We start from the raw sequence: 25,699 nt of genomic DNA, 5'->3' as shown, positions 1-25,699 counted from the left end.
TCCACGTATCATCATGGCCATGAGATTCAATATTAATTGTATCTCTGATCCATTCCTCCAAAGGTGCTGACCTTGCTTTTAATGGCCTAATTATCTATCCTTTTGCATAGAGAATTGACATTTTCAAAAGCCAGAAATTCAGTTATTATTTGTCTAACTTCTGTATTTAGTATCATTCTATTTACTGCTGAAGTCGATCTTTGTAAGAAATCTGTAAATGCTGCCTTTGGACCCTGTATAACTTTAGTAAATGACTCAATTTTCTTTCCTGTTTTGTCAATTCTGTCCTAAGCATTCAAAGCTGCTGTGTGACATAAATCCATGGTATGGTCACCATATACAGCTTGCCTTTTTCTAGTAGCATAATCTCCTTCTCCAAGAATTTGATCTTGGGAGATTTCCCTACCTCTAGCTTTACTCCATTGTTAAATAATCTTAGCCCCTTCTCTGAACCAGGTATTCCATTGTAATTGTATACCAGGCTCTAAAACACCTTTAACCAATTCTATCCAGTTGTTAGGGATCATTCTATTATAAACTGACCACAAGTTTAGCATTTGCTTCACAAAAGGAGAATGCATGTCATATGAGACCATTGCTTCCTTGAATCTCCTTAAATCTAACCCAGGAGTTAGTTAATTGGCACAAGAGTCCAGTTAGCTGTAACAAAGCCTCCATCATTTGTCAGTTCCTGTAAGGTTACTGGATATATTAAGGTTGTTTGTTTGAAAACCTTAGGCTGATAAATAAAGGACATTGAGCCTATAATTCGTGATCCTAGAGAAGCTAAATAAGAAGGTTAACCCAAAGAAAAACATATAGTCATCCTCCTAAATATTAACCTTCATCAGGTGATGAAAGGAGACAGAGACAGAGACCCACATTGGAGCACCGGACTGAAATCTCAGGGTCCAGATCAGGAGCAGATGGAGAGAGAGCACGAGCAAGGAACTCAGGACCCAAGGGGTGCACCCACACACTGAGACAATGGGGATGTTCTATCGGGAACTCACCAAGGCCAGCTGGACTGGGTCAGAAAAAGCATGGGATAAAACCGGACTCGCTGAACATAGCGGACAATGAGGACTGCTGAGAAGTCAAGAACAATGGCACTGGGTTTTGATCCTACTGCACATACTGGCTTTGTGGGAGCCTAGGCTGTTTGGATGCTCACCTTACTAGACCTGGAAGGAGGTGGGAGGTCCTTGGACTTCCCACAGGTCAGGGAACCCTGATTGCTCTTCGGGCTGATGAGGGAGGGGGAGTTGATTGGGGGAGGGGGAGGGAAATGGGAGGCAAGGGTAGGGAGGAGGCAGAAATCTTTAATAAATAAATAAATATACTAGAACTGATAAGAAAAAAGAAAACCTTAGGCTGTTCCTCTCTATTCTATAATGCAACACTGAAATTGGTTCTCCATTAAATTCCTCTGTCTGGACTGGGCGGCGGAAGGCGGCCGGAACACCGGGCGGCGGAAGGCGGCCGGAACACCGGGCGGCGGAGGACGCCCAGCACAGCCGGCGGGGACCAACTGGGACAGGCTGGAACCAGCGGGGACCAGAGTGGCAGCAGAGGACACAGGCTGCTGGTGGCGGGAACCATCCCAGCAGCAGAAGCAGGCTGCAGGGACCGCGCGAAACACCGAGAACAGATCGCCCCACTACAATTAAACCAAAGAGGTAGGCATTCGGTTGGGGAGGTCCCTGGCAGAGGAGGAGCCGGGTCCTATTCTTGAAGACCCTTCTGAGGGGTGAGAGGGATCTTGGCCCCCCCCCCCCCCCCCCCCCCCCCCCCCCCCCCCCCCCGGCAGGAACCAGGAAACAGAGCAAGGGCATTTTGTAAGAGGAGCCCCTGGCCAGCAGGGAAACCTGAACCAGTTTTAACAGACCCCTTAGATAGCATCGATAGGAGGAGATGGGCAGGCGTCAAGGAAAGAATTCACCCAATAATCTGAAAATCAGCATGAAAACACCAGAACCCAATGATCTTACAACAGAAGGTCTCCAACACCCTAACACAGAAGAAGTGGAAAAAATTGACTTTTTGACAGCAGTAGAGTCCCTTAAACAACATGTGAAAAAATGCCCTTATAGAAATGGATGAGAAGTATAACCAAAAATTTGAAGAAATGAGTAAATATGTACATAATACCCTGGGAAACCAAGAAAGAACGATCAAACAGGTAATGGAAACAGTTCAAGAATTGAAAACTGAAATGGAAGCAAGGAAGAAAACACAAACTGAGGACCAGCTGGATATGGAAAATCTAGGTCAACGAGCACAGCCTACAGAAACAAGCATAATCAATAGAATACAAGAAATAGAAGAAAGAATCTCAGATTCTGAGGACACCATAGAGAAAATAAACACTCTGATCAAAGAAAACTGCAAAGCCAACAAATTCTCATCACAAAACATCAGGAATTATGGGACACAATAAAAAGACCAAATATAAGAATAATAGGAATAGAAGAAGGAGAAGAGTCACAGCTCAAAGGCCCAGAAAATATTTTGAACAAAATTATGGAAGAAAACTTTCCCAACTTAAAGAAAGATATTCCTTTGAATATTCAAGAAGCATACAGAACACCAAACAGACTGGATCAAAGGAAAACATCCCCTCGCCATATAATAATCAAAACACAAAATATACAGGTTAAAGAAAGAATACTAAGAGCTGCAAAGGAAAAAGGCCAAGTAACTTATAAAGGTAAACCGATCAGACTTACACCTGATTTCTCTATGGAAACAATGAAAGCCAGAAGGTCCTGGATAGAAGTACTGCAGAAGCTAAGAGACCATGGATGCAAGCCCAGACTACTATACCCAGCCAAGCTTTCGTTCACTATAAATGGAGAAACCAAGACATTCCAGGATAAGAACAAATTTAAGCAATACGTAGCCACGAATCCAGCCCTACAGAAAGTAATAGAAGGAAAACCGCAACCCAAGGAATCCAACATTGCCAACACTGCCTACAATAACTCAGGCATCTAGCGACCCTTCACTAGCACAACTCAAAGAAGGGAGACACACAAATTCTACTTCCAAAAACAACAAGAATATCCGGCATGAACAACCACTGGTCATTAATATCACTTAATATTAATGGTCTCAACTCACCTATAAAAAGGCACAGGCTAAGAGATTGGATACGAAAACAGGATCCAACATTCTGCTGTTTGCAAGAAACACATCTCAACCACAAAGACAGGCATCTACTCAGAGTAAAGGGTTGGATAAAGGTCTTTCAAGCAAATGGTCCTAAGAAAGAAGCAGGTGTGGCCATATTAATTTCTAACAAAACTGACTTCAACCTAAAATCAATCAGAAGAGATCGAGATGGACACTTTATACTCATAACAGGAACAATTTGTCAGGATGATGTCTCAATCCTGAATATTTATGCCCCTAATATAAAAGCACCCATGTATGTAAAAGAAATATTACTAAAATTCAAGGCAGATATCAAACCACACACACTAGTAGTAGGAGACTTCAATACACCTCTCTCAGCAATGGACAGGTCAATCAGACAGAAACCTAATAGAGAAGTAAGAGAACTACTGGAGGTAATGAAGCAAATGGACTTAACAGACATCTATAGAACATTCCACCCAAATAGGAAAGAATATACCTTCTTCTCTGCAGCCCATGGAACCTTCTCGAAAATTGACCACATACTCGGAAACAAAGGAAACCTCCACAGATACAAAAAAATATCAGTGTCCACCTGCGTCTTATCAGATCACCACGGATTAAAGTTAGAATTCAACAACAATCCTACCTCCAGAAAGCCGACAAACACATGGAAACTGAACAGTCAACTACTGAACCACACCTGGGTTAAGGAAGAAATCAAGAAGGAAATTAAAGTCTTCCTGGAATTCAATGAAAATAGAGAAACAACATACTCAAACCTATGGGACACTATGAAAGCAGTGCTAAGAGGAAAGTTCATAGCACTAAGTGCCCACTTAAAGAAAACAGAGAAAGCATACATCGGAGACTTAACAGCACACCTGAAAGCTTTAGAAAAAAAAGAAGCAGACACGCCCAGGAGGAGCAGAAGACTGGAAATAATCAAACTGAGGGCGGAAATCAACAAAATAGAAACGCAGAAAACAGTCCAAAGAATCAATGAAACAAAAAGTTGGTTCTTGGAGAAAATCAACAAGATCGACAAACCCCTATCCAAACTAATTAAACGACAGAGAGAGAACACGCAAATAAATAAGATCAGAAATGAAAAGGGGGACATAACCACAGACACAGAGGAAATTCAGAGACTCATTAGATCTTACTACAAAAGCCTGTATGCCGCAAAACTAGAAAATGCAAAAGAAATGGACATGTTTTTAGATAAGTGCCACATACCAAAGCTAAACCAAAACCAGGTGAACGATCTAAATAGACCTGTTAGTCGCGAAGAACTAGAAACCGTTATCAAAAATCTACCTTCCAAAAAAAGCCCAGGACCAGATGGTTTCAATGCAGAATTCTACCAGAACTTCCAAGAAGAGCTAATACCTATACTCCTTAATGTATTTCACAATATAGAAACAGAAGAGTCATTGCCAAATTCCTTTTATGAAGCTACAGTTACCCTGATACCAAAACCACACAAAGACCCAACCAAGAAAGAAAATTACAGGCCTATCTCACTCATGAATATCGACGCAAAAATTCTCAATAAAATACTGGCAAACCGAATCCAAGAAAACATTAGAAAAATTATCCATTATGATCAAGTAGGCTTCATCCCAGAGATGCAGGGCTGGTTCAACATACGCAAATCTATCAATGTAATCCAGCATATAAATCAACTGAAAGAAAAAAACCATATGATCATTTCATTAGATGCTGAAAAAGCATTTGACAAAATTCAACACCCCTTTATGATAAAAGTCTTGGAGAGATTAGGGATACAAGGGTCATACCTAAATATAATAAAAGCTATTTACAGCAAGCCGTCAGCTAACATTAAATTAAATGGAGAAAAACTCAAAGCCATCCCACTAAAATCAGGAACACGACAAGGATGTCCACTCTCTCCATACCTCTTCAATATAGTGCTTGAAGTTCTAGCAATAGCAATAAGACAACATAAAGGGATCAAGGGGATTCGTATCGGAAAAGAAGAAGTTAAGCTCTCATTATTTGCAGATGATATGATAGTATACATAAGCGACCCCAAAAACTCTACCAAAGAACTCCTACAGCTGATAAACACCTTTAGTAATGTGGCAGGATACAAGATCAACTCCAAAAAATCAGTGGCCTTCCTATACACTAAGGATAAGGAAACAGAGAGGGAAATTAGAGAAGCATCACCTTTCACGATAGCCACAAATAGCATAAAATATCTTGGGGTAACTCTGACCAAGGATGTGAAAGATCTATTTGACAAGAACTTTAAGTCTTTGAAGAAAGAAATTGAAGAGGACACCAGAAAATGGAAAGATCTTCCTTGCTCCTGGATTGGGAGGATCAACATAGTAAAAATGGCAATTCTACCAAAAGCAATCTATAGATTCAATGCAATCCCCATCAAGATCCCATCAAAATTCTTCACAGATCTGGAGAAGACAATAATCAACTTTATATGGAAAAACAAAAAACCCAGGATAGCCAAAACAATCTTATACAACAAAGGAGCGTCTGGAGGCATTACCATCCCTGACTTCAAACTCTACTACAGAGCTACAGTATTGAAAACAGCTTGGTATTGGCATAAAAACAGAGAAGTTGACCAATGGAATCGAATAGAAGACCCTGACTTTAACCCACAAACCTATGAACACCTGATTTTTGATAAAGGAGCTAAAAGTATACAATGGAAAAAAGAGAGCATCTTCAACAAATTGTGCTGGCAAAACTGGATGTCAACCTGTAGAAGAATGAAAATAGATCCATATCTATCACCATGCACAAAACTCAAGTCCAAATGGATTAAAGACCTCAATATCAGTCTGAACACACTAAACCTGATAGAAGAGAAAGTGGGAAGTACTCTACAACACATGGGCACAGGAGACCACTTCTTACATACAACCCCAGCAGCACAGACATTAAGGACCTCATTGAATAAATGGGACCTCCTGAGACTGAGAAGCTTCTGTAAAGCAAAGGACACTGTCGCTAAGACACAAAGGCAACCCACTAACTGGGAGAAGATCTTCACCAACCCCGCAACTGACAAAGGTCTGATCTCCAAAATATATAAAGAACTCAAGAAACTAGACTGTAAAAGGCTAACCAACCCAATTATAAAATGGGGCATTGAGCTGAACAGAGAATTCTCAACAGAAGAACTTCAAATGGCCAAAAGACACTTAAGGTCATGCTCAACTTCCTTAGCGATCAGGGAAATGCAAATCAAGACAACTTTAAGATACCATCTTACACCTGTCAGAATGGCGAAAATCAAAAACACCAATGATAGCCTTTGTTGGAGAGGTTGTGGAGAAAGGGGTACACTCATCCATTGCTGGTGGGAATGCAAACTTGTGCAACCACTTTGGAAAGTAGTGTGGCGGTTTCTCAGGAAATTCGGGATCAACTTACCCCTGGACCCCGCAATACCACTCTTGGGAATATACCCAAGAGAGGCCTTATCATACAACAAAAGTATATGCTCTACTATGTTCATAGCAGCATTGTTTGTCATAGCCAGAACCTGGAAACAACCTAGATGCCCTTCAATGGAAGAATGGATGAAGAAAGTATGGAATATATACATATTAGAGTATTACTCAGCAGTAAGAAACAAGGACTTCTTGAATTTTGCATACAAATGGATGGAAATAGAAAACACTATCCTGAGTGAGGTAAGCCAGACACAAAAAGAGGAACATGGGATGTACTCACTCATATTTGGTTTCTAGCCATAAACCAAGGACATTGAGCCTATAATTAGTGATCCTAGAGAAGCTAAATAAGGAGAACCCAAAGAAAAACATATAGGCATCCTCCTGAATATTAACCTTCATTAGGCGATGAAAGGAGACAGAGACAGAGACCCACATTGGAGCACAGGACTGAATTCTCAAGGTCCAAATCAGGAGCAGAAGGAGAGAGAGCACGAGCAAGGAACTCAGGACCATGAGGGGTGCACCCACACACTGAGACAATGGGGATGTTCTACTGGGAACTCACCAAGACCAGCTGGCCTGGGTCTGGAAAAGCCTGGGATAAAACCGGACTCTCTGAACATAACGGACAATGAGGACTACTGAGAACTCAAGAACAATGGCACTGGGTTTCTGATCCTACTGCACGTACTGGCTTTGTGGGAGCCTAGGCAGTTTGGATGCTCAACTTACTAGACCTGGATGGAGGTGGGGGGTTCCTTGGACTTCCCACAGGACAGGGAACCCTGATTGCTTTTTGGGCTGAGGGGGGGGACTTAATTAGGGGAGGGGGAGGGAAAAGGGAGGCGGTGGCTGGGAAGAGACAGAAATCTTTAATAAATAAATAAATTAAAAAAAAATTCCTCTGTCTGGATTTGAAAAACTCTGTGATCTGTTTTAGAAGGTTTTTCTAGGACCTATATCTTAGCACTCAGATTCATCAAATTTTTTAGTGATAAGACAAAAATGTTAAAGATGATAATGTTTACAATTGACATTACATAAATCCCATCTAAATTAACTATCCTTTCTTTTAATCACTGTCTAGCATATTATAATACAGAAACCCAAATCCCTCCATTGTAATAGTTTTCCCCATTTTTAATGTGGGAAAAAACTCTTTTAACTGATTCCTCCCTTTAAGAATTTCCAATTGTCTTACATCTACAGATGATGTTGATGAAAACATGAGGCTTTTTGCTGCTGTGTACAACAGTAAAAGCCTGACTGGACTTCAAGGCAAGTACCAAGTTTGGCAACAGCCCAAGAAGATGGTTCAGGGAGAGCCAGCATCACACAGTGGAGAGAGGGGAGGGTCTGAAAAAATGCACAGGGGATTGTTTGGAAAAGGTATGTGTGGCGTGGGATTTGGGGGGCTACCCGAAGGCAAAACCATCCAGTCTAGGGCCAAATCCCAAACTCAGAAGCTTGAGGGGAAAAGAAAAGAAAGCCTAGGCAGATGGGACTGGAGCCCCATGTGCAGCTCCAGCCTGTGCCAGTGGCTAAAAAGCCATAGGCAAACAGCTTTTTCATGAACTCATACTCCAAATGTTGGACGCCAAATGTAACATGAATAATAAAAACTCAGAGACAGATATTCGGGTTCAACCTGAAGATCAGAAAAGCAAAACAGCCAAGGCACTAGAGAGTTCTTACCTCTATGAAATCTTCAGTCTGATAGAGAGTTCCTGTCTCATCCTACCTTATATTCCTCTTTAGTGCTGGGTTTAAAGGTGTGCACTACCACCGCCTGGCCTCTATGGCTAACTAGTGTGGCTGTTTTGTGTTCTCATCTTCAGGCAAGCTTTATTTATTAAAATACAAATGAAATATCACCACAGTCTTTTCTGCCTACATGACAACTTATAAAACTGAGGGAAGGGGCCTCTCACTCTTTTTCCTTCACGATCTCTTGGGTGATTTGGAGCAGAGAAGGCGGCTTGCTTCTTTACCTCTGGGCAGAACGACCAGACGAAGGCAGCGGTGGTGCCTAACCCATTCAGTATTAGTGAGCACTTACCCCTATTTTGTACCTAAATAAATTCTTAAGAACCGTTCCCAGACTTCCATGGATTCACACTGCAGCTCCCTCCCACTGTTGCAGAAACTGCTCTCTGCTCCTGCCATGTCTCTTCATCGCTATACAGGATGGTCAATGCCTGCTCCTCCCAGTCCTGGTTTAACATTGGAAGTCTCCTTGGGCCCAGGTGACTGAAACAGCTAGCTGGCTCACTGGAGGGGTGGTGGCTGCCTCTCTGCTTCTTGCTGTTGCAGGCCCATGGCTGCAGTTCTCTTCTCAGGAAGCACTCCTTCCTGGAAGGTCAGTTCAGTTCTCTCAGGTCCTCACTTCCAGGGTGGTAAACAAATAAAGGAATCAGAGTTATGGAAAGAGGTGGTGAATGTGCACAATTCGCTGCATGGAATGGACTGGACCCAGTGTGCTCCAGGACAAGGTCATTAAGAAGTTCTTCATTTGGGGTCAGGGTGATGGCTCAGTAGGTAAAAGCACTTAATCGCACAAACCCAGAGATCAACGTTCGGTTCCCATCCCCGACATGTGGAAAGAGAAAATTAGCTCCCAAAAGATGTCACCTGACCTAAAACACACATAATAATAATGATGATGAAAAACAAGGACTTCCTGAATTTTGCATACAAATGGATGGAAATAGAAAACACTATCCTGAGTGAGGTAAGCCAGACCCAAAAAGAGGAACATGGGATGTACTCACTCATATTTGGTTTCTAGCCATAAATAAAGGACACTGAGCTTATAATTCATGTTCCTAGAGAAGCTAAATAAGAAGGTGAATCCAAAGACAAACACATAGGCATCCTCATGAATATTAACCTTCATCAGGCGATGAAAGGAGACAGAGACAGAGACCCACATGGGAGCACCGGACAGAAATCTCAAGGTCCAAATCAGGAGCAGAAGGAGACGGAGCACGAGCAAGGAACTCAGGACCACGAGGGGTGCACCCACACACTAAGACAATGGGGATGTTCTATTGGGATCTCACCAAGGCCAGCTGGCTTAGGTCTGAAAAAGCATGGGATAAAACCGGACTAGCTGAACATAGCGGACAATGAGGAATACTGAGAATTCAAGAACAATCGCAGTGGGTTTTCGATACTACTGCACGTACTGGCTTTGTGGGAGCCTAGGCAGTTTGGATGCTCACCTTATGAGACATGGATAGAGGTGGGCAGTCCTTGGGCTTCCCACAGGTCAGGGAACCCTGATTGCTCTTCGAGCAGATGAGGGAGGGGGACTTGATCGGGGGAGGGGGAGGGAAATGGGAAGCGGTTGCGGGGAGGAGGCAGAAATCCTTAATAAATAAATAAATTTAAAAAAATCATAAAAAAATATAATAATAATGATGATGATGATGATGTAGAAAATCCCCTCTTTGGTTGGTGTGATGGCTCACGTCTATAATCACAGTATTAGAAGGCTAAGGCAGGGTGATCACAAGTTGGAGCACAGCCTGGTTTACATAGTTCCAGGCCAGTCTGAAGAGCAAGACCCTGTAGGCTCAAATTTAACTATTTAATTAAAGAAATACAAGTCCCCCACTAGAGGCACAAAGGAGGCCCTGGCAATCAAGGAGATCCCCAAGCCAGCTTCTGTAATATCTGTGCTTTGCATGGGCATTTAAGAACCCACTCCACCCCCGGACAATCACCCCCCAGCTGAGTTAGACTGTGGGTCCTTCCCCTAGAGCACCACCAAAGCACAGTGGCAAAGAAAGGTGTCCTCACAGGATGGAGGGGAAGGAAAGCATCTTTGGAAAGAACTCAGCCGAATTGCCCTATCTGGGGTTGGGCTGTGCATTGAGAGGCAGTGACTGTTTTGGTTTTGTTATTGTTGTTCTGTTTGTCTATCTGATTGTCCTGAGGAGGGGTCTCACTCTGTAACTTGGGTGTCTGGAACTCACTTACGTAGCCGAGACTGTCCTTGAACTCGTGGCCATCCTCTTCTCAGCCTCCTAAATGCTGAGGTTACAGACCCAGCTACCACAGCGGGTTGTTCTTAGAGTTTCCTTATGGATGAGGACACTTAAACATGGAGAAACTCTCCCACTTAGTCCAAATCTTAGTCACATGTCCAGGAATGGTAGAACTTGGACCAAAACACCCTCCAGAGCCTCCTGAACACGGGTAGGCATGACTTCCTCCCAGGTAAGTGATGGAAGAGTCCATGCCACCCTTTCCCTGGTATAACAGCAGAACTTCAGGATATCCCTCAACCCAGGCCACAGAACTGACAGCATAGCCAGGCTATCTCTCCAGGCCCCAGGACAAGAAAGGGAGCAGGGAAGAGACATTAAAGAGACCCACACTGCACCCAGAATAGGGTAGAAGTCAATTCTCCCAGAACCTCCTAGCTCCGACTCCCATGAGCCTGGCTTCCCTCAGAACTTCCTAAAAGAGAAGAAAAACATTTCTAAGCTCAAGTTCAGACAAGTCCAGGGACCAGGACCTAGGTCATTTCAAGTCCCCATGAGATCCCTTTCCTGGGTTCAGGAATTGAGTGGGGAAACCTCGAGGCTAATGGAGACACAGGGTCTCCCCTACCAGAGCTGAATGTGTAGCTAGGGACCACAACAGTGCAACCAGAATGTTCAGGGCACAGGAAGGGTTCAGAAACTCAGACATGGGGCAGTGGAAAGGTTTCCAGGAGAAGAAAATGCAGCCTAGGGAAGAAGCTGAGGTCAGGACCAGAGCGAGTTCAAGCCGACAGCCTTGATGGGAACAAGCTCTGCAGACAACTGATGAACAGTTAGTCCTGAGAGCCACGGGGGATGGGGAGGTGGAGCAGCATGTTCGATGGCACATCTAGGGTACGCCCGGGGTGTAAAGGACTTTCTTGATGACTGTGGTGCTCGGGGTGACGTCACAGGATACACTGGACACTGCAGATGGTCCCCAGGTGTTCTCCAAGGAGAGTGGGGTGGAGAAATGCAGATTCCATTTTGTCAGTTTGTTTTGTTTTGCTGGGGGCAGAGTTGAATTGCTGGTAAAGGAATGGCACAGGAGCTACACTCGCCATGGGAAACCTCGGTCTCTGCCCTTGGAACTCATTTCAAGGCTGTTACTGAGCATCTGAACTGAACTCAGCACCTGCTGGGATGTTTCCAGTCAGGAGTGCCAAGGGCAGGTCAAGGCCCTCCAGCAGTGAGGGAAGGGTAGTAGAACCTGGCTTGCTGCCCTGGGGAACACCGAACTCTGCACTGGAAAGGGGGAGAGGACAAAAAGCAGCCTCCCACAAACCCACATTCCCAACACAAGGGATCCAAACTAGTGACAGGAGGCCAGTCCTTGGTCTGAAAGGAAGCTCAGGCTCGTGAGCGGGAGGGACTTGTTGGAGGTGGCAGACGTGGACAAGGTGGGAGAGATGTGGTACCCAGTGCTTGTCAGAAGAGCCCCAGTGTTGGTGCACAGCAACCGAACATAGGCTGTGAAGAGGGGAAGGCGACAGGGGAACTGGATGCTGTAACCCTGCCCAGCACAGCTGAAGAAGCTGCAGAAAGAAGGTAGAGGAAGGAACCAAGCTGCACTCCTGGGTTCCAGTCTCCAGCCTCCAGTTAGAGACCTTCAGAACCTCCCTCCCGCTTGAAGGGTGCTTGAACTAGGGACAGAGTCTTGCCAAAGCCTGGCCAAATAGTCTTCCAGGCCAGCCCGAAGACCATAGAGAAGGGAGTGAAAACAGCTGTTGGCTGAAGGACATAGCCTGTGCACCACATGGGCTGCACACACACACACACATGCACACACACACGCGCACACACTCACACATACACGCAAGCACATGCACACACTCGCACACAAATGAGATACAAATGAGTATGCAGAGCAGTGCCTGCCCGCTGAGCATTGGAACAGCAGGCAGGCAGACTTTATTGACTTTCTCCAGTAACCAGTGGGCTGCCTTGGGCTGTGGACACTAGACATGGGGGCAGAATGGAAACAGGGCTGCTAGGCTCAGAGGGATGTGACTGCCTGGTTGTTCAGTAAATGACAGATGTCTTCCGGCTTGACTCCACTGTCTTCTTCAGGATGGTGCGGCAGCAGGAGCCAGAGCCAGAACTGAAACCAGAGCCTGACACAGAGCAGGAACCCATACTGGGACTGCGTCCAGATCCGTGGGGAATATCAAAGCCCCCAGTTACGATGCTAGAGCAGCCTCCAGACCCAAAGCTGCCTTTCCAGCCTCTGAGGTCACAAGTGCCCACTTGATCATCACCAACTCCCCCAGGCACAACCATCTGGCCTCTACAATCTCCCCCAGGCATGACCATCTGGCCTCTACGATCTCCCCCAGGCATGACCATCTGGTCTCTATGATCTCCCCCAGGCAAGACCATCTGGTCTCTACGATCTCCCCCAGGCATGACTATTTGGTCTCTACAATCTTCTCCAGGCACAACCATTTGGCCTCCTCCAGTTCCTCCAGGCATAACCATTTGGCCTCTACGATCTCCCCCAGGCACAACCATCTGGCCTCTACAATCTCCCCCAGGCATGACCATCTGGCCTCTACGATCTCCCCCAGGCATGACCATCTGGTCTCTATGATCTCCCCCAGGCAAGACCATCTGGTCTCTACGATCTCCCCCAGGCATGACTATTTGGTCTCTACAATCTTCTCCAGGCACAACCATTTGGCCTCCTCCAGTTCCTCCAGGCATAACCATTTGGCCTCTACGATCTCCCCCAGGCACAACCATCTGGCCTCTACAATCTCCCCCAGGCATGACCATCTGGCCTCTACAATCTCCCCCAGGCATGACCATCTGGCCTCTATGATCTCCCCCAGGCAAGACCATCTGGTCTCTACGATCTCCCCCAGGCATGACTATTTGGTCTCTACAATCTTCTCCAGGCACAACCATTTGGCCTCCTCCAGTTCCTCCAGGCATAACCATTTGGCCTCTACGATCTCCTCCAGGCATGACCATCTGGTCTCTACGATCTCCCCCAGGCATGACCATCTGGTCTCTACAATCTCCTCCAGGCATGACCATCTGGTCTCTATGATCTCTTCCAGGCACAACCATTTGGCCTCTATGATCTCCTCCAGGCACAACCATTTGGCCTCCATCAACTCTTCCAGGCACAATCATTTGGCCTCCTCCAGTTCTTCCAGGTATGACCACTTGGCCTCCACCAACTCCTCCAGGGACAACACTGCCTTCTGCCGTGGCTGCCAAGAAATGCAGTAGGGTCACAGCAGGGTCCTCAGCATCCCAAGGTAACCCTACTCTCCAAGTCCCCTCATACTCACAGACAGTGACCTGGCTGATGTACTCCTTAGACATCCTGAGGGAAGAAAGACAGGGGGACAGCGCTAAGAAAGGCTGTAAAGAATGCAATCCCCAATATAAAAGCCCTCCCAAGGAAGTGGTTGCCATTTGTGACTTCTAGGGTAAGGAAATCTCGCAGAATGCCCTCTAGCAAAGAAGGCCTGCACTGGCCATTCTCCCCCAGCACAGTTCCATCCCTGGGTCCCTCCAGATCACTACCTGCACTCCTCACTCTCCAGCAGTCTTCGATACGTGGCAATCTCCACATCCAAGGACAACTTTGTGCCCATCAGTTCCTGGTATTCGCGCAGCATTTGGGCCATGTCCTGCTTGGCCATTCTTAGAGCATCCTCCAGTTCATCCAGCTTGGCCTTGGCATCCCTCAGAGTCATCTCCCCCTGCTGCTCAGCATCAGCAATGGCCGACTGCAGACTGTCATTCTGGAAGGGGGTAGAGAGAGGGAGGAAGTGACGGGAAACCTGGCAGGGTCTCTTAAAACAACCACCGTGGGTATAATTTGAAGACCCAGATAGACCCTAATTTCATGAGCTCAAAATTATGCATGACCACCCATGCCCAGCCCCTTGCACCCTAAAGGAAAATATTGCCTAAAGGCTTTTTTGCCTTGGCAGAGGATTTACTGGGGTCCCCCAACATCTTTGTGTTCACCCAGAACCTCAGAACGTGATCTTTGGAAGCAGGGTCTTCAATTCAGTTAAGCATCCCATGATAGCCCATGGTACTTAATTTGAGTCCTTAATTTGTGTCACTGCACACTGAAGCAGAGGTGTGTGGGAGACTCAGCATCACCTCAGATGCAGAACGGAAGAAATCCTCCAGAGGTTGTCACTGCTCTGTCCCCACACAAATACCCCAGACCAGAAACCAGACCGTTTGTCCATGTCTCAGAAAGGTGATGGGTGGCTGAGTAGGGACCCAGCACTCTGAGTCAGTATGAAAACGTCTGTCTCGTGGACCTGTGCAGAAAACGGAGAAGACTCTCCCAGGGAAAGCACAGGTGAGAGGCTGTGGTCCTCGGGGCTGTTTACTTGAAAAACAGGTGTACCGATGTACATACAAACAAAACTTCAAATAACATAAAACAAGAATAAATAGATAAATAAAGAAGCAGGGAGGGAAGAGATGGCTCAGTGGATAAGAGCTCTGATTGCTCTTCCAGAGGACCTGGGTTCAATTCCCAGCACCCACATGGTGGCCCACACTATCTGTAACTCTAGTTGCAGGGGATTAGGCACCCTCTTCTGGGCTCCATGGCTACCAGGCAAACACATGATATGCAGACTTATTGCAGGCAAAATACCCACACAAATAAAATTAATTTTAAATAAAATGCATATTGGGGGGGTTGTAGAGATGATGCTGGTTAGGAGCACTTGCTGTGCAATCATTAGGATGGGATGGAAGTTCAGATATCCCCACCCATATAACAGCGGCACGTGCCCCTACATATATATTCTGACGTATGTACTCTATTCTTATCACCCGCTATGGGTCTCAAATCTGGCTTTGAGGAACATGAGGAATGAGGAACAGCGAGGAACATTGATAGCTAGTAAGTCATCAATCACCCTTCCCATCTGAGAGAACAGGGCACCTCAGATCTCCTCGACCTTCTGTGAGATCTCCTGAGAAGGCTCCACCCATAGGCCCATCTCCCTTTCTTGCTCTTCTCTCTCACATACTTTTCCCAAAGGGAGACTAAAGAAGTCAGTGTTTGACCTGAAGTTCCTGTCTGCTTGCGGAGGAAGTCAAAGAGGAGATGGAGCAAGAGTTAAGCCGCCCCTCTCTCCAAGGAGGCAGAAGTAAGACGTCCACCTGAGCAGAGACTGTAAGGAAAAGCCAGCGTGCAGGCTGGCGTCCACAGGGAACTGGCAAAGTCAATTCAGAGGTGACCTGAAGATCTGTCTCTTAGTCCCAGCCAGTTGCACATCCTCCTACAAGCCCGCCTGGGAAGGAAACAACGCGCAGTGGAGGATGGAGGCACCAGCAGCAGGTGGATGCAGCAGAAGACACGGAGAGCCTACCTGCTTCTTGAGGCTCGCAATCTGACTCTGCAGCCTCTGCACGGCCTGCCGAAGCTGGGAAATCTGCATCCGGGCTTCCTTTACGTTGTCCCCTTGAAGCTGGGCTGATGCCTGAAGTTCCTGGTACTGAGCGCACAAAGGTAGCACCATTGGTTGAGTCGACGGCTAGCTCTCACTCCAGAGTCAGGGACCTGCCCATCTTCCCACCCTGAGATGTCTCCTGATGTCTACATTTTCCCAGCGTGGACGTTGCAAAGCTCACAGCAGACTTGCCTATAGATGTCCAAACTATCTCCTACTTTATTGCCACTGTCCCCTCCTGACCTGCAGACACCGCCAAACCCTCTGAGCTCTGAACCTGAAGGATGTCATTGGAGCTACCCCAATAGGACCTCCCTGGGATGTGAGTGTGACCACCCCGTCAGCCTCAGCCTGCTCTTCAGGCCACAGCACCTTGGTCTGGAACACAGCCTCTGCCTCAGCCTTGCTCGTCCGCGTGATCTCCTCATACTGAGCACGGACCTCGGCAATGATGTCACTGAAGTCCAAGCAACGGTTGTTATCCATGGACAGCACCACAGACATGTCATCTGCCTGAGTCTGCAGCTGTCTCAGTTCCTGTGGGAGAAATCAACTCAGTGACTACCACCCTGCCTCCCTGTCCTGTCCCCGAGGAGAAAGATGTCTGAATGTCCACGCACTTGCCCATGGCCCAGTGGTAAGACAAATTTGCACTGAGGTGGTCTCCAGTGACTCGCAGTGTGGACAGTAAAGGAAAATTACCCATGAAGCCCCAAATCACCTATCCCTGTCACCCCCTCTCACTCCTTACTGTACCTTCCTCCATACAGTCCCCCTGCCCCAGCCACACTGGTCACCTCACACTTTCTCTGCCCAGAGTCCCAGAAACTTCCTGCCTGAGGAGTGCCTTCCATCCTTCACTTTTCAGCCTGTTTTACCTTTTGCACAAGGCTCACTTGCAATCACCACCTACCCACGTTCCCAACCTTCTCCCCGCTCTCTGTAGCACCTGTCACCATCTAACAGAATGGGATTTGCATTTACTAAGACCGGTGCACTGTCCGGCTCCTAACAGAAGCTACCGCGAGGGCTTTGGCTGGTTATTCGTTGGTGAATCTCACACTAGTGCTTAGTAGCTCATGGTCAAATGATGAATGACCACAAACCAAAGCTATCCTAGGAGACTTCCCCACGCAGTTGCTCCCCCCATGGACACAGGGAGCCTGCACATCCTGTCCTTCCCGCCATTTCTCCCTGTCCTTCACAGGTCCTTACTTCTTCATACAGACGTGTCAAGAAACAGATGTATTCTCTCAGAGACTCCAGCTTGCCTTCCAAATCCATCTTGCTCTGGAAAACCTCATCCACATCCTGAGGACAGCAAGACAGAAACCATGAACCTCACACTTCCTCTCGGACACCCGTACCACTGTCCTGAGCCCCCGTCTTCTCCCCACTGGGCCCTGCTCTGCACTATCTGAGGGACACAGTTCCTGCTTGACCCCCACCCTACTGTGCTGTCTGCTCTTCCTCCCCTGCCTTCACAGCAAGCCCAGCGCCCGGCAAACAGCATCTCATTCGATCTGTCTTTAAGTGCCTGTGTCTGGGGAAATGCCCCATTCTGGCAGAGGGTGACTGCATGCAGCGTCACGACATGTCCTCAGTCAGCATCTCCATATTAGACCCTGCCAGCCTAGGACCGGCTTCAGGGCTTGGTGGGGGCTTTCTGGGCGGTGCATTTGAGCCTCTCCCACCTTCTTAAGGACCACAAAGTCATTCTGCACTGAGGCATGCTTGTGAGCTTCCTGGTCATACCTGTAAATGGAAAATGACAGTCAAAAACCAGGTCAGAGCTATAGCCCACCCTGCACTCTGCACCCCCATACCTCCTGCCTACAGCCCACCCTGTACTCTGCACCCCATACCTTTTGCCTACATCCCAGCCTGCACTCTGCACCCCATACCTCCTGCCTACAGCCCACACTGAACTCTGCACCCCCACGCTTCCTACCTACAGCCCACCCTGCACTCTGCACCCCATACCTCCTGCCTACAGCCCACCCTGCACTCTGCACCCCCATACCTCCTGCCTACATCCCAGCCTGCACTCTGCACCCCCATACCTCCTGCCTACAGCCCACCCTGCACTCTGCACCCCCATACCTCCTGCCTACAGCCCACCCTGCACTCTGCACCCCCATACCTCCTGCCTACAGCCCACCCTGCACTCTGCACCCCCATACCTCCCTGAGTGTCCTTGTCACTTCAGAGGCCACAAGTCAGGAGCCCCCACTGACCCTTTTCCCATTTCCCTGCAGGGGTTTGTCACACCCTAGCTATACCCCTGCGTCAGCCAGCATCCCATAGAACAGTAGGTCACATGTCTTGATGGCTTTCCAAGTGCTCAGATGCCTCTGAGCAGGCAACATGGGTTTCATGGGAAAGTGGGGGACAAGATTCTCCACTCAGACCTGAAACCTTGGGTGCCTCTCTCCCTACCCCACCTGTTCCTTTCCCAGAGGCCCTGGAGACCACAAAGGGAAATGACCTTTTCCCAGACTGCAACAGTAGAAGCCAAGACTGGGAGACTGGGAGACGTAGGAGGCGCCCCCCAGCCCTCTCCACCCCTCAGCCCAGGGCTGCCTGCACTACCAGACTGCTTAGGTAGAGAGCCTAGCACCACAGTGCAGCTGTAAATCACAACATGGGCCTGGGGATGGGTGCACTAAACTGACTGCCCCCACCCAAGACCAGAGGACATCTGAGTCACATCAGCCCCACAGCCTGCTAAACAGGAATTTCCTGAGAAAGACAGCAAGGTGTTGTCCTGACCAGACACATGGGCCCTTGAGTCTAGGCCTCAGCCCTCTGGAAAGAGACCTCAATATTTCTACCAGGCCTCTCCAAGCCTAGGGGGCTGAGGGGGGTGTCCTCTACATATTACAGGTGAGCCTAGTAGCAGGAAAAGGGCAGTCAACGATGGAACGGAGGTCTGTCGAGCAGCCCTGGGTGCTGGACACGCAGAAGACCCTCGGGTGGGCAGAGCGCTCACACCACCCCCTAAATACCACACAAGAACCCTGTTGCCTACTTGGACTTGAACTCTTCCTCCTGATCCTGGTAGGTCTTCAGTTCAGAATCTAGAGCCCCTCGCTCTCTCTGCAGCTCCTCCAGCTGCTGCCTGAGCCGGGCCAGGCAGGCTTCAAAGATGTGCTCCAGGCCCTGAGGGCTGTGGCTCCCCTGCAGCTGCTGAAGCAGCTCCCATTTGGTCTCCAAGACCTTGTTCTGCTGCTCCAGGAAGCGCACCTGCAACCAGACACAGGGTTCTGAGACTCCCCAGCACAGCCTCTGGAGAGGAACGCTTCAAAGACCCTCTCGTGGGTCCCTTACTCTTCCCCTCCATCCCTGCCTGTGCCAAGGAGCCTCAAGCCTCCCACAGGTCCTGAGCACATCCATGATAGGATGGGATGAGATTTCTCACCGCTACCCAGCTGTTCTCTGTCCCTGGGTCCAGCCATGGACTAGCAGAGACCCCGGCAGACCAGAAAGCCACTAGTTAGACCCTGGGAGGACTTCCTTGCCATCAAAGCAAGGCAGAAAGAGCCAGAGTGCCTTATTCTAGGTCATCTTGTCTGGAGTGACTGTTGGAAGCCCAGAAACAGGGGCTGCGTTTCCCTCACCTTATCAATGAAGGAAGCAAACTGGTTGTTGAGGGTTCTGATCTCTTGAGTCTCCTGCGTCTTCACCACCTGGAACTGGGGGTCAACCTCAATCTTCAGTGGGGTCAGCAAACTCTGGTTGACGGTCACCGCTTGGATGCCCCCCGGCGGGCACTGGGAAAGACCAGACCCTCCACTCCTCTGGACAAACCGTACCCCTTGCCTGGCCTCTGCCCCCCAGGCCCTCCCACCAGAGCTTCCTCTATATCTCCCAGAGGAGCTAAGGCTCCTGCTGCTGAAGCCAGCCCTGCCTCGAGCCCCTGAAAAAGTAGAACATGCTGAGCGAGCACTGAAGCCCCTCTGGGCTCGGCATGGGGAGAGAGACATGGCAGAGACAGATAGGCCCACACCTTCAGACAGACTGGAGATGGTCACAGTGTGTGTGCTTCTGCCCTTGGGCCCTGGCACGAGACTTTTATCCCCTCCCGTCCCTGGGCTGGGCCTCGGAGAGCAAGATGCTCTCAGTCTGACTGTTCTGCCACTTACTGCGGCTGATCTGCTCTGACACACCTGGGAAATAAGCGCATGGCACGTGCGTGCCTGAGGTAGGAGAGCAGGCCCTGCCCTAGAAGCCAAAGACAAGGAAGCATCTAGAGACATGAGCCATGGTTCTAGGTAACGGTTGACATCACTGGGGGTATTCAAGGAAGGCTTCCTGGAGAAGGAGAGAGAAGAGAGCACGTGTTCAGAGGAGAGGGAGGCATAGGAAGCAGTGGAGGTACCCACACACCATGCAGGTTCAGAACAAGGGAGAATGCAGCTCCCAAAGGGAGCTCCAACCTCACAGACGCAGCACAGGCCCTGAGCAGCCAGGAGGCTGGCAGAGGTGGTGCGGCAAAGACACGCCACAATGTAGAAATGGCACTGAAAAGCAGGGCACCCAGTCCCTCCTTTGACCCAACCCAGCAATCATCCAGGAGATGGGAGACAGAACCTGCTCCACACCAAGCAGGTATCTTTAGCCAGGATCTTTAGAACAGCGATCAATCCTGTGATCCTACCTCACCCAACACGCTACCAAAGACCCTTCCAGCTGGGGCAAGCTGAAGCCCTTCCAGTAGCTAAATGAGAGGCAGCCCACTACAAATAAAGTGACCATCTCGAAGCTGTGCCTGAGAGGCTGGGAGCAGAAACAGGGGCCTGGGATTTCCCCAGGGTGGATTCCGTCCCTGCTCTAGCAGGTGGAGGAGCCTAATATTATGGTCCAACCTCCAGTGTGAGGTCCCCAGGAGGAAAGAATCCTGTAGATGATCCAGCTGCTGCCTGGGGACTGCCGAGTCTCTCATTCTGACTCCTAGGTCTTTCTTTGGTGGAACAACAATGACCTTGTTCTTCTTCCTCTCCCAGCACTTGGTGAATTCTGAGAGTGGGACATTTGGGGTCTTTGAGGATGCAGCTCCAAATAAGAATGAACAGAGACGCAACATACCAAACACTTGAGAGGTGCTATGAGGAAATCATCCTTGACAGTTCGCACAACACTGCAGGGACTCCACCCAGGCCAGACAGCCGTACACAAGCAAGCTTTCACTCCCTCCAGGAGGGGGACAAGCCCCTTCCTCCTTCTCTGAACCATTGGCAGCACCTCAAGGGACATGAAGAAGCCTTTGAGGAGGCAAGAGTAATAAAGAAATCCAAGGTGTGAGGAGCCAGGGAAGCCAGAGAAGAGGAAAGAAAAGACTCCAGAGAAAGCCGCTTGTATGCTGGGCACACACACACACCTCCATACATGAAAAAATACTTTAAGATTTCACATCACCCCAGTAAGAATGGCTAAGACCAAGACAACGAATGCTGGCAAGCCTGGGGTGTGTGCATGCTGGAATACTACTCGGCTGTAAAGGAAATTATGAACTGTCCGAGATGGAACTAGGGCCTTTTCTACTAACTGAGGTAACCCAGATCCAAGAAGACAAACGCCACATTTCTCTCTTATTTGTGGATCTAGCTCTGAGTCTTTAGATGTATGTAACCTGGAATCACTGCAGAAACCTGGAGAGAAGAAAGGGTCCACTCTGGGGAGGATTGTAAAGAGGGTTGAGCAGAACACGGACTCTGTAAAGTGAGAAAAGGGGAAAACGGGGTGGGGACTTTATCTGGGAGAGGGAATAGAGAAGAGCGATAGAAAACACCAAGAAGGATTTGAAAAGCATAAGGAAACACTATTGTAAGTTTACTTAACAACACATGTATAACGTATAAGTGCATCTGTATACATATATAAATAATTACAACACATATAAAATATATAAGTGTGCGTTATACATATATAAAATCACAACACATATATAATGTACAAGTGCATGTGTATACATATAATTACAACACATATATAATATATAAGTGTATGTTGTACACATATAAAATTACAACACATATATAATGTATACATGCGTGTGTATGTGTATATAAATAATTACAGCACATATATGATATATAAGTGCATGTGTGTACATATATAAATAATTACAGCACGTATATAATATATAAGTGTGTTGTGTACATATATAAATAATTTAAATGAAGCTCTGTCACTTGGAGCGATAATGCTCTTCCCAAGAGCCACAGACTACCTAGAAGAAAGAAAATGGTGCCAGGCATGGGGACCTCCCTTTGAGTTTTTGGTCAAAGGTGATCTAAGAGACCCTAAAAACAATGTAGGTCATTGGCATTGCCCTTTGCTGCCTCCCAGAAGGCAATAAATAAGGTAAGGCCTTATTGATGAAGACATCACACGCGTAGGACACAGGGCTTGAAGGAACCAAGCTGGAACTTCCTAGAAGCCTCTCCCTGGGGACTGGCTCTCCTAGTGACAGAAGGCACTATGCGTGCTACCGAGGGAGAAGAGCAATCAACAGCCCTACCCTCTGTAAAGCCTCTGTCCACACAAAAGTTCCCCACAATGATGTAATAATGGTGCTCTGTTCTCGGGGTGACCAACAGCTGTCTAGCTGGACTTAAGGTCCACTCAGCAGGAGGGAATGTGTTCCTGGTGCTGTAAACCGAGCCAGCTACCTAAGGCTGGAGAAGCCATAGGCCAGAGGAGAAGGCATGACTGCCAATTCCTAAACCAATATAATTTTTAACTTATCCTTATAACCAAAGATGTGAGTAACTCTCACCAAAGCAGTTTATTTTTGCAAGAGATGAAAACCATTACAGGGCACACAAGTGGTCAAAGTGCAGAGGATAAGTAACTGGGCCCCACCCCAACTGCTACATCTGCGACACAACCTCATGAAAGAAGGACAGAAACATTGTGAGAGCCAGAGAAGCAAGACAGCTTCTGTGACATAGTATCTTCTCTATATGTTAGGGACACTGGGCCCGTGAGCTGCCCGAACAAAACCAGTATAGTGACAATATCAGTTGGGCTGCTAGTGTGTACAGCCCAGGATGAAGAGCTCCAGGCTGTCAACGCCTGCTAAGAAAGGGGACTCATTCTCTTCCAGAAGGACCTGCCACAGATTGTCCAGTCCCGGTGCTCAGCCCTGAAGAGATGCACATATGAGCAGAGCAAAATGCACTCGATAACAATAATAATTAAGGGGCTGGGCATGGTGGTGCACGCTTTTAATCCCAGCACTCGGGAGGCAGAGGCAGGCAGATCTCTTGGGGCTACCCTGTTCTATAGAGTGCATTCCAGGACAGCCAGAACTACATAGTGAGACCCTGTCTCAAAATAGTAATTGTGAGCTCCAGAACAGAGCTACAATAGTGAGACCCTAACTCAAATTTTTATTATTATTATTATTATTATTATTATTATTATTATTATTATTATTTTAAAAGCGATCATAAATTTGGAGGGTGACATGGGAGTTGCTGGAGAGGGAATAGGAGACCCAGAAGTGATAGACACAGTACTTTCATATGAAGTTTTAAAATAATTATTAAAAAATTTTAAAGAGAGGGGGATAAAAGGCCTGGGGCCTTCCTACCTGCCGCCTCAGTGGGCCTTGCTTAAATCCATCCCTGGGGTCTCATGGGGACTGAGATCTACTTCCCCTTCTTCCCTTTGTGTTGAAGGAGGACAGAGGTCACACCAAGCCTGGCATCAAATCCTCATCCATGGAGCTTCCCCATACCTGTGATGTAATGAACATGAAATTCACAGGAAGCTTCAAGGTCACGGGACCCGAGGCTTGGCTTTGCCCTAGCATTCTCGGGATCTGAGGGCGTGGGGCAGGCATAGACCGTGCTTCCTTGGGTAAGCAGAGAGATTGCACCAGCTGAGCTCAGGCCACTCTGGGCTCACTGACATCTGAGGGACGTGGCCAACAATGCCACCCACACAGAGTACACTAAATGAAGCTGCACCCCCACTCCCTCTACTCTAGGAACCCTCCAAACTGCCCAACGAGCCTCCTCCTGCAAATCAGACCTTCAGAGACCCTGTCACCTTATCGGCAATGTTTTCTGGCCTTCTAGCAAGCCGGCTGGGGTGTAGCATTCACTCTGCAACCTGCAGTATTAGATTGAAGAGATGACCTGTGCGTGTGTGACACCGGGACACATGGCCTTGTGTGTGCCCAACAAGCCCTCTGCCACTGAGTTTAGCCTGCTTGATTCCTCTTTTCCCTTTGCTTTGAGACAGAGTATCATTCTGTTGCCTAAGCTGACCTTGAACTCATTCTGCAACCCAGGCAGGTTTTAAATTTGGCAAGCATCCAGCCTCAGAATCTGGAGTAGCTTGGATTATGGACCTGGCAAAAGGTAATCCTTGGTAAAAACATGGGAGACCTTCTAAAAAACCCCAGTGGCAAATGTGAGGTCATTTTAAAGACCCCAGAAAGATGGCTCCGCAGGTAGAGTCTGGTAGAGAAACAGACATTAAATAGGTAACTAGACAGATCTTGAAGTACAGGATTGTCCCCAAGCCTGACCATTTGAGTTCAGTTCTCAGAATCCACATGGGTAGGAGAGAACTGACTCCCACAAGTCGTCCTCCCATCTCCACAAGTGCACACGTTCACACATACATATACACATTCACACATACATATACACATTCACACATACATACATATACACATAGTCATGCATACATACATATACACACATTCACACATTCACACATACATACATATACACACATTCACACATACATACATATACACACATTCACACATACATACATATACACACATTCACACATTCACACATACATACATATACACACATTCACACATACATACATATACACACATTCACACATACATACATATACACACATTCACACATACATACATATACACACAGTCACACATACATACATATACACATAGTCGCACGTACATACATACATACATATATACACATTCACATACATATATATACATATAAACAGTCACATATACATACATATACACACATTCACACATACATACATATTCACACATACATGCATACATATACACGCATTCACACATACATACATATACACATAGTCACACATACATACATACATATATACACATTCACATACATATATACATATAAACAGTCACATATATATACATATACACACAGTCACACATACATACATATATACAGTCACACATATATACATACATATACACATATTCACACATGCATACATATACACAAGCACATACATATACACATCACATATACACACACATACATTCACACACACATACACACATTCAAACATACACAAATTCACACATACACACATACTCACACACTCACACACACCTTCACACATATACACATACATAATTCACACATATACAAATTCACATATACACACTCACGCACTCACACACACACATTCACACATACACACACTAATACATACATTCATACATACACAAACTCACACACATACACAAACTCACACACATACACAAACTCACACAAATACATGCATATTCACACACATATACACATATATACACATGCACATACACACATTCACACATACATTTACATATGCACACATACAA

General features: G+C 47.1%; 1 protein-coding gene across 1 annotated transcript; it reads right to left on the bottom strand.

Moving 5' to 3' along the window:
• Window positions 1–12,646: 12,646 nt before the first annotated feature.
• Window positions 12,647–20,054, bottom strand: Krt78 (keratin 78). The gene is made up of 8 exons (XM_041645982.1): window positions 19,689–20,054; window positions 19,100–19,314; window positions 17,763–17,823; window positions 17,284–17,379; window positions 16,441–16,605; window positions 15,988–16,113; window positions 14,162–14,382; window positions 12,647–13,958 (listed from the first exon to the last, which is right to left on the bottom strand). Exons 1-8 carry the CDS (start codon window positions 20,052–20,054, stop codon window positions 12,647–12,649), a joined length of 2,562 nt encoding a protein of 853 aa, XP_041501916.1.
• Between the last annotated feature and the right edge of the window lie 5,645 nt (window positions 20,055–25,699).

Source organism: Microtus oregoni, unplaced genomic scaffold (genome assembly GCF_018167655.1).
Source record: "Microtus oregoni isolate MIOR12 unplaced genomic scaffold, Mior012 000118F_ref0000498, whole genome shotgun sequence".
In the NCBI taxonomy this organism is placed as follows: Eukaryota; Metazoa; Chordata; class Mammalia; order Rodentia; family Cricetidae; genus Microtus; species Microtus oregoni.
The sequence above is the reverse complement of the archived record's forward strand: the minus strand, read 5'-3'. Positions and strand labels throughout refer to the sequence as shown.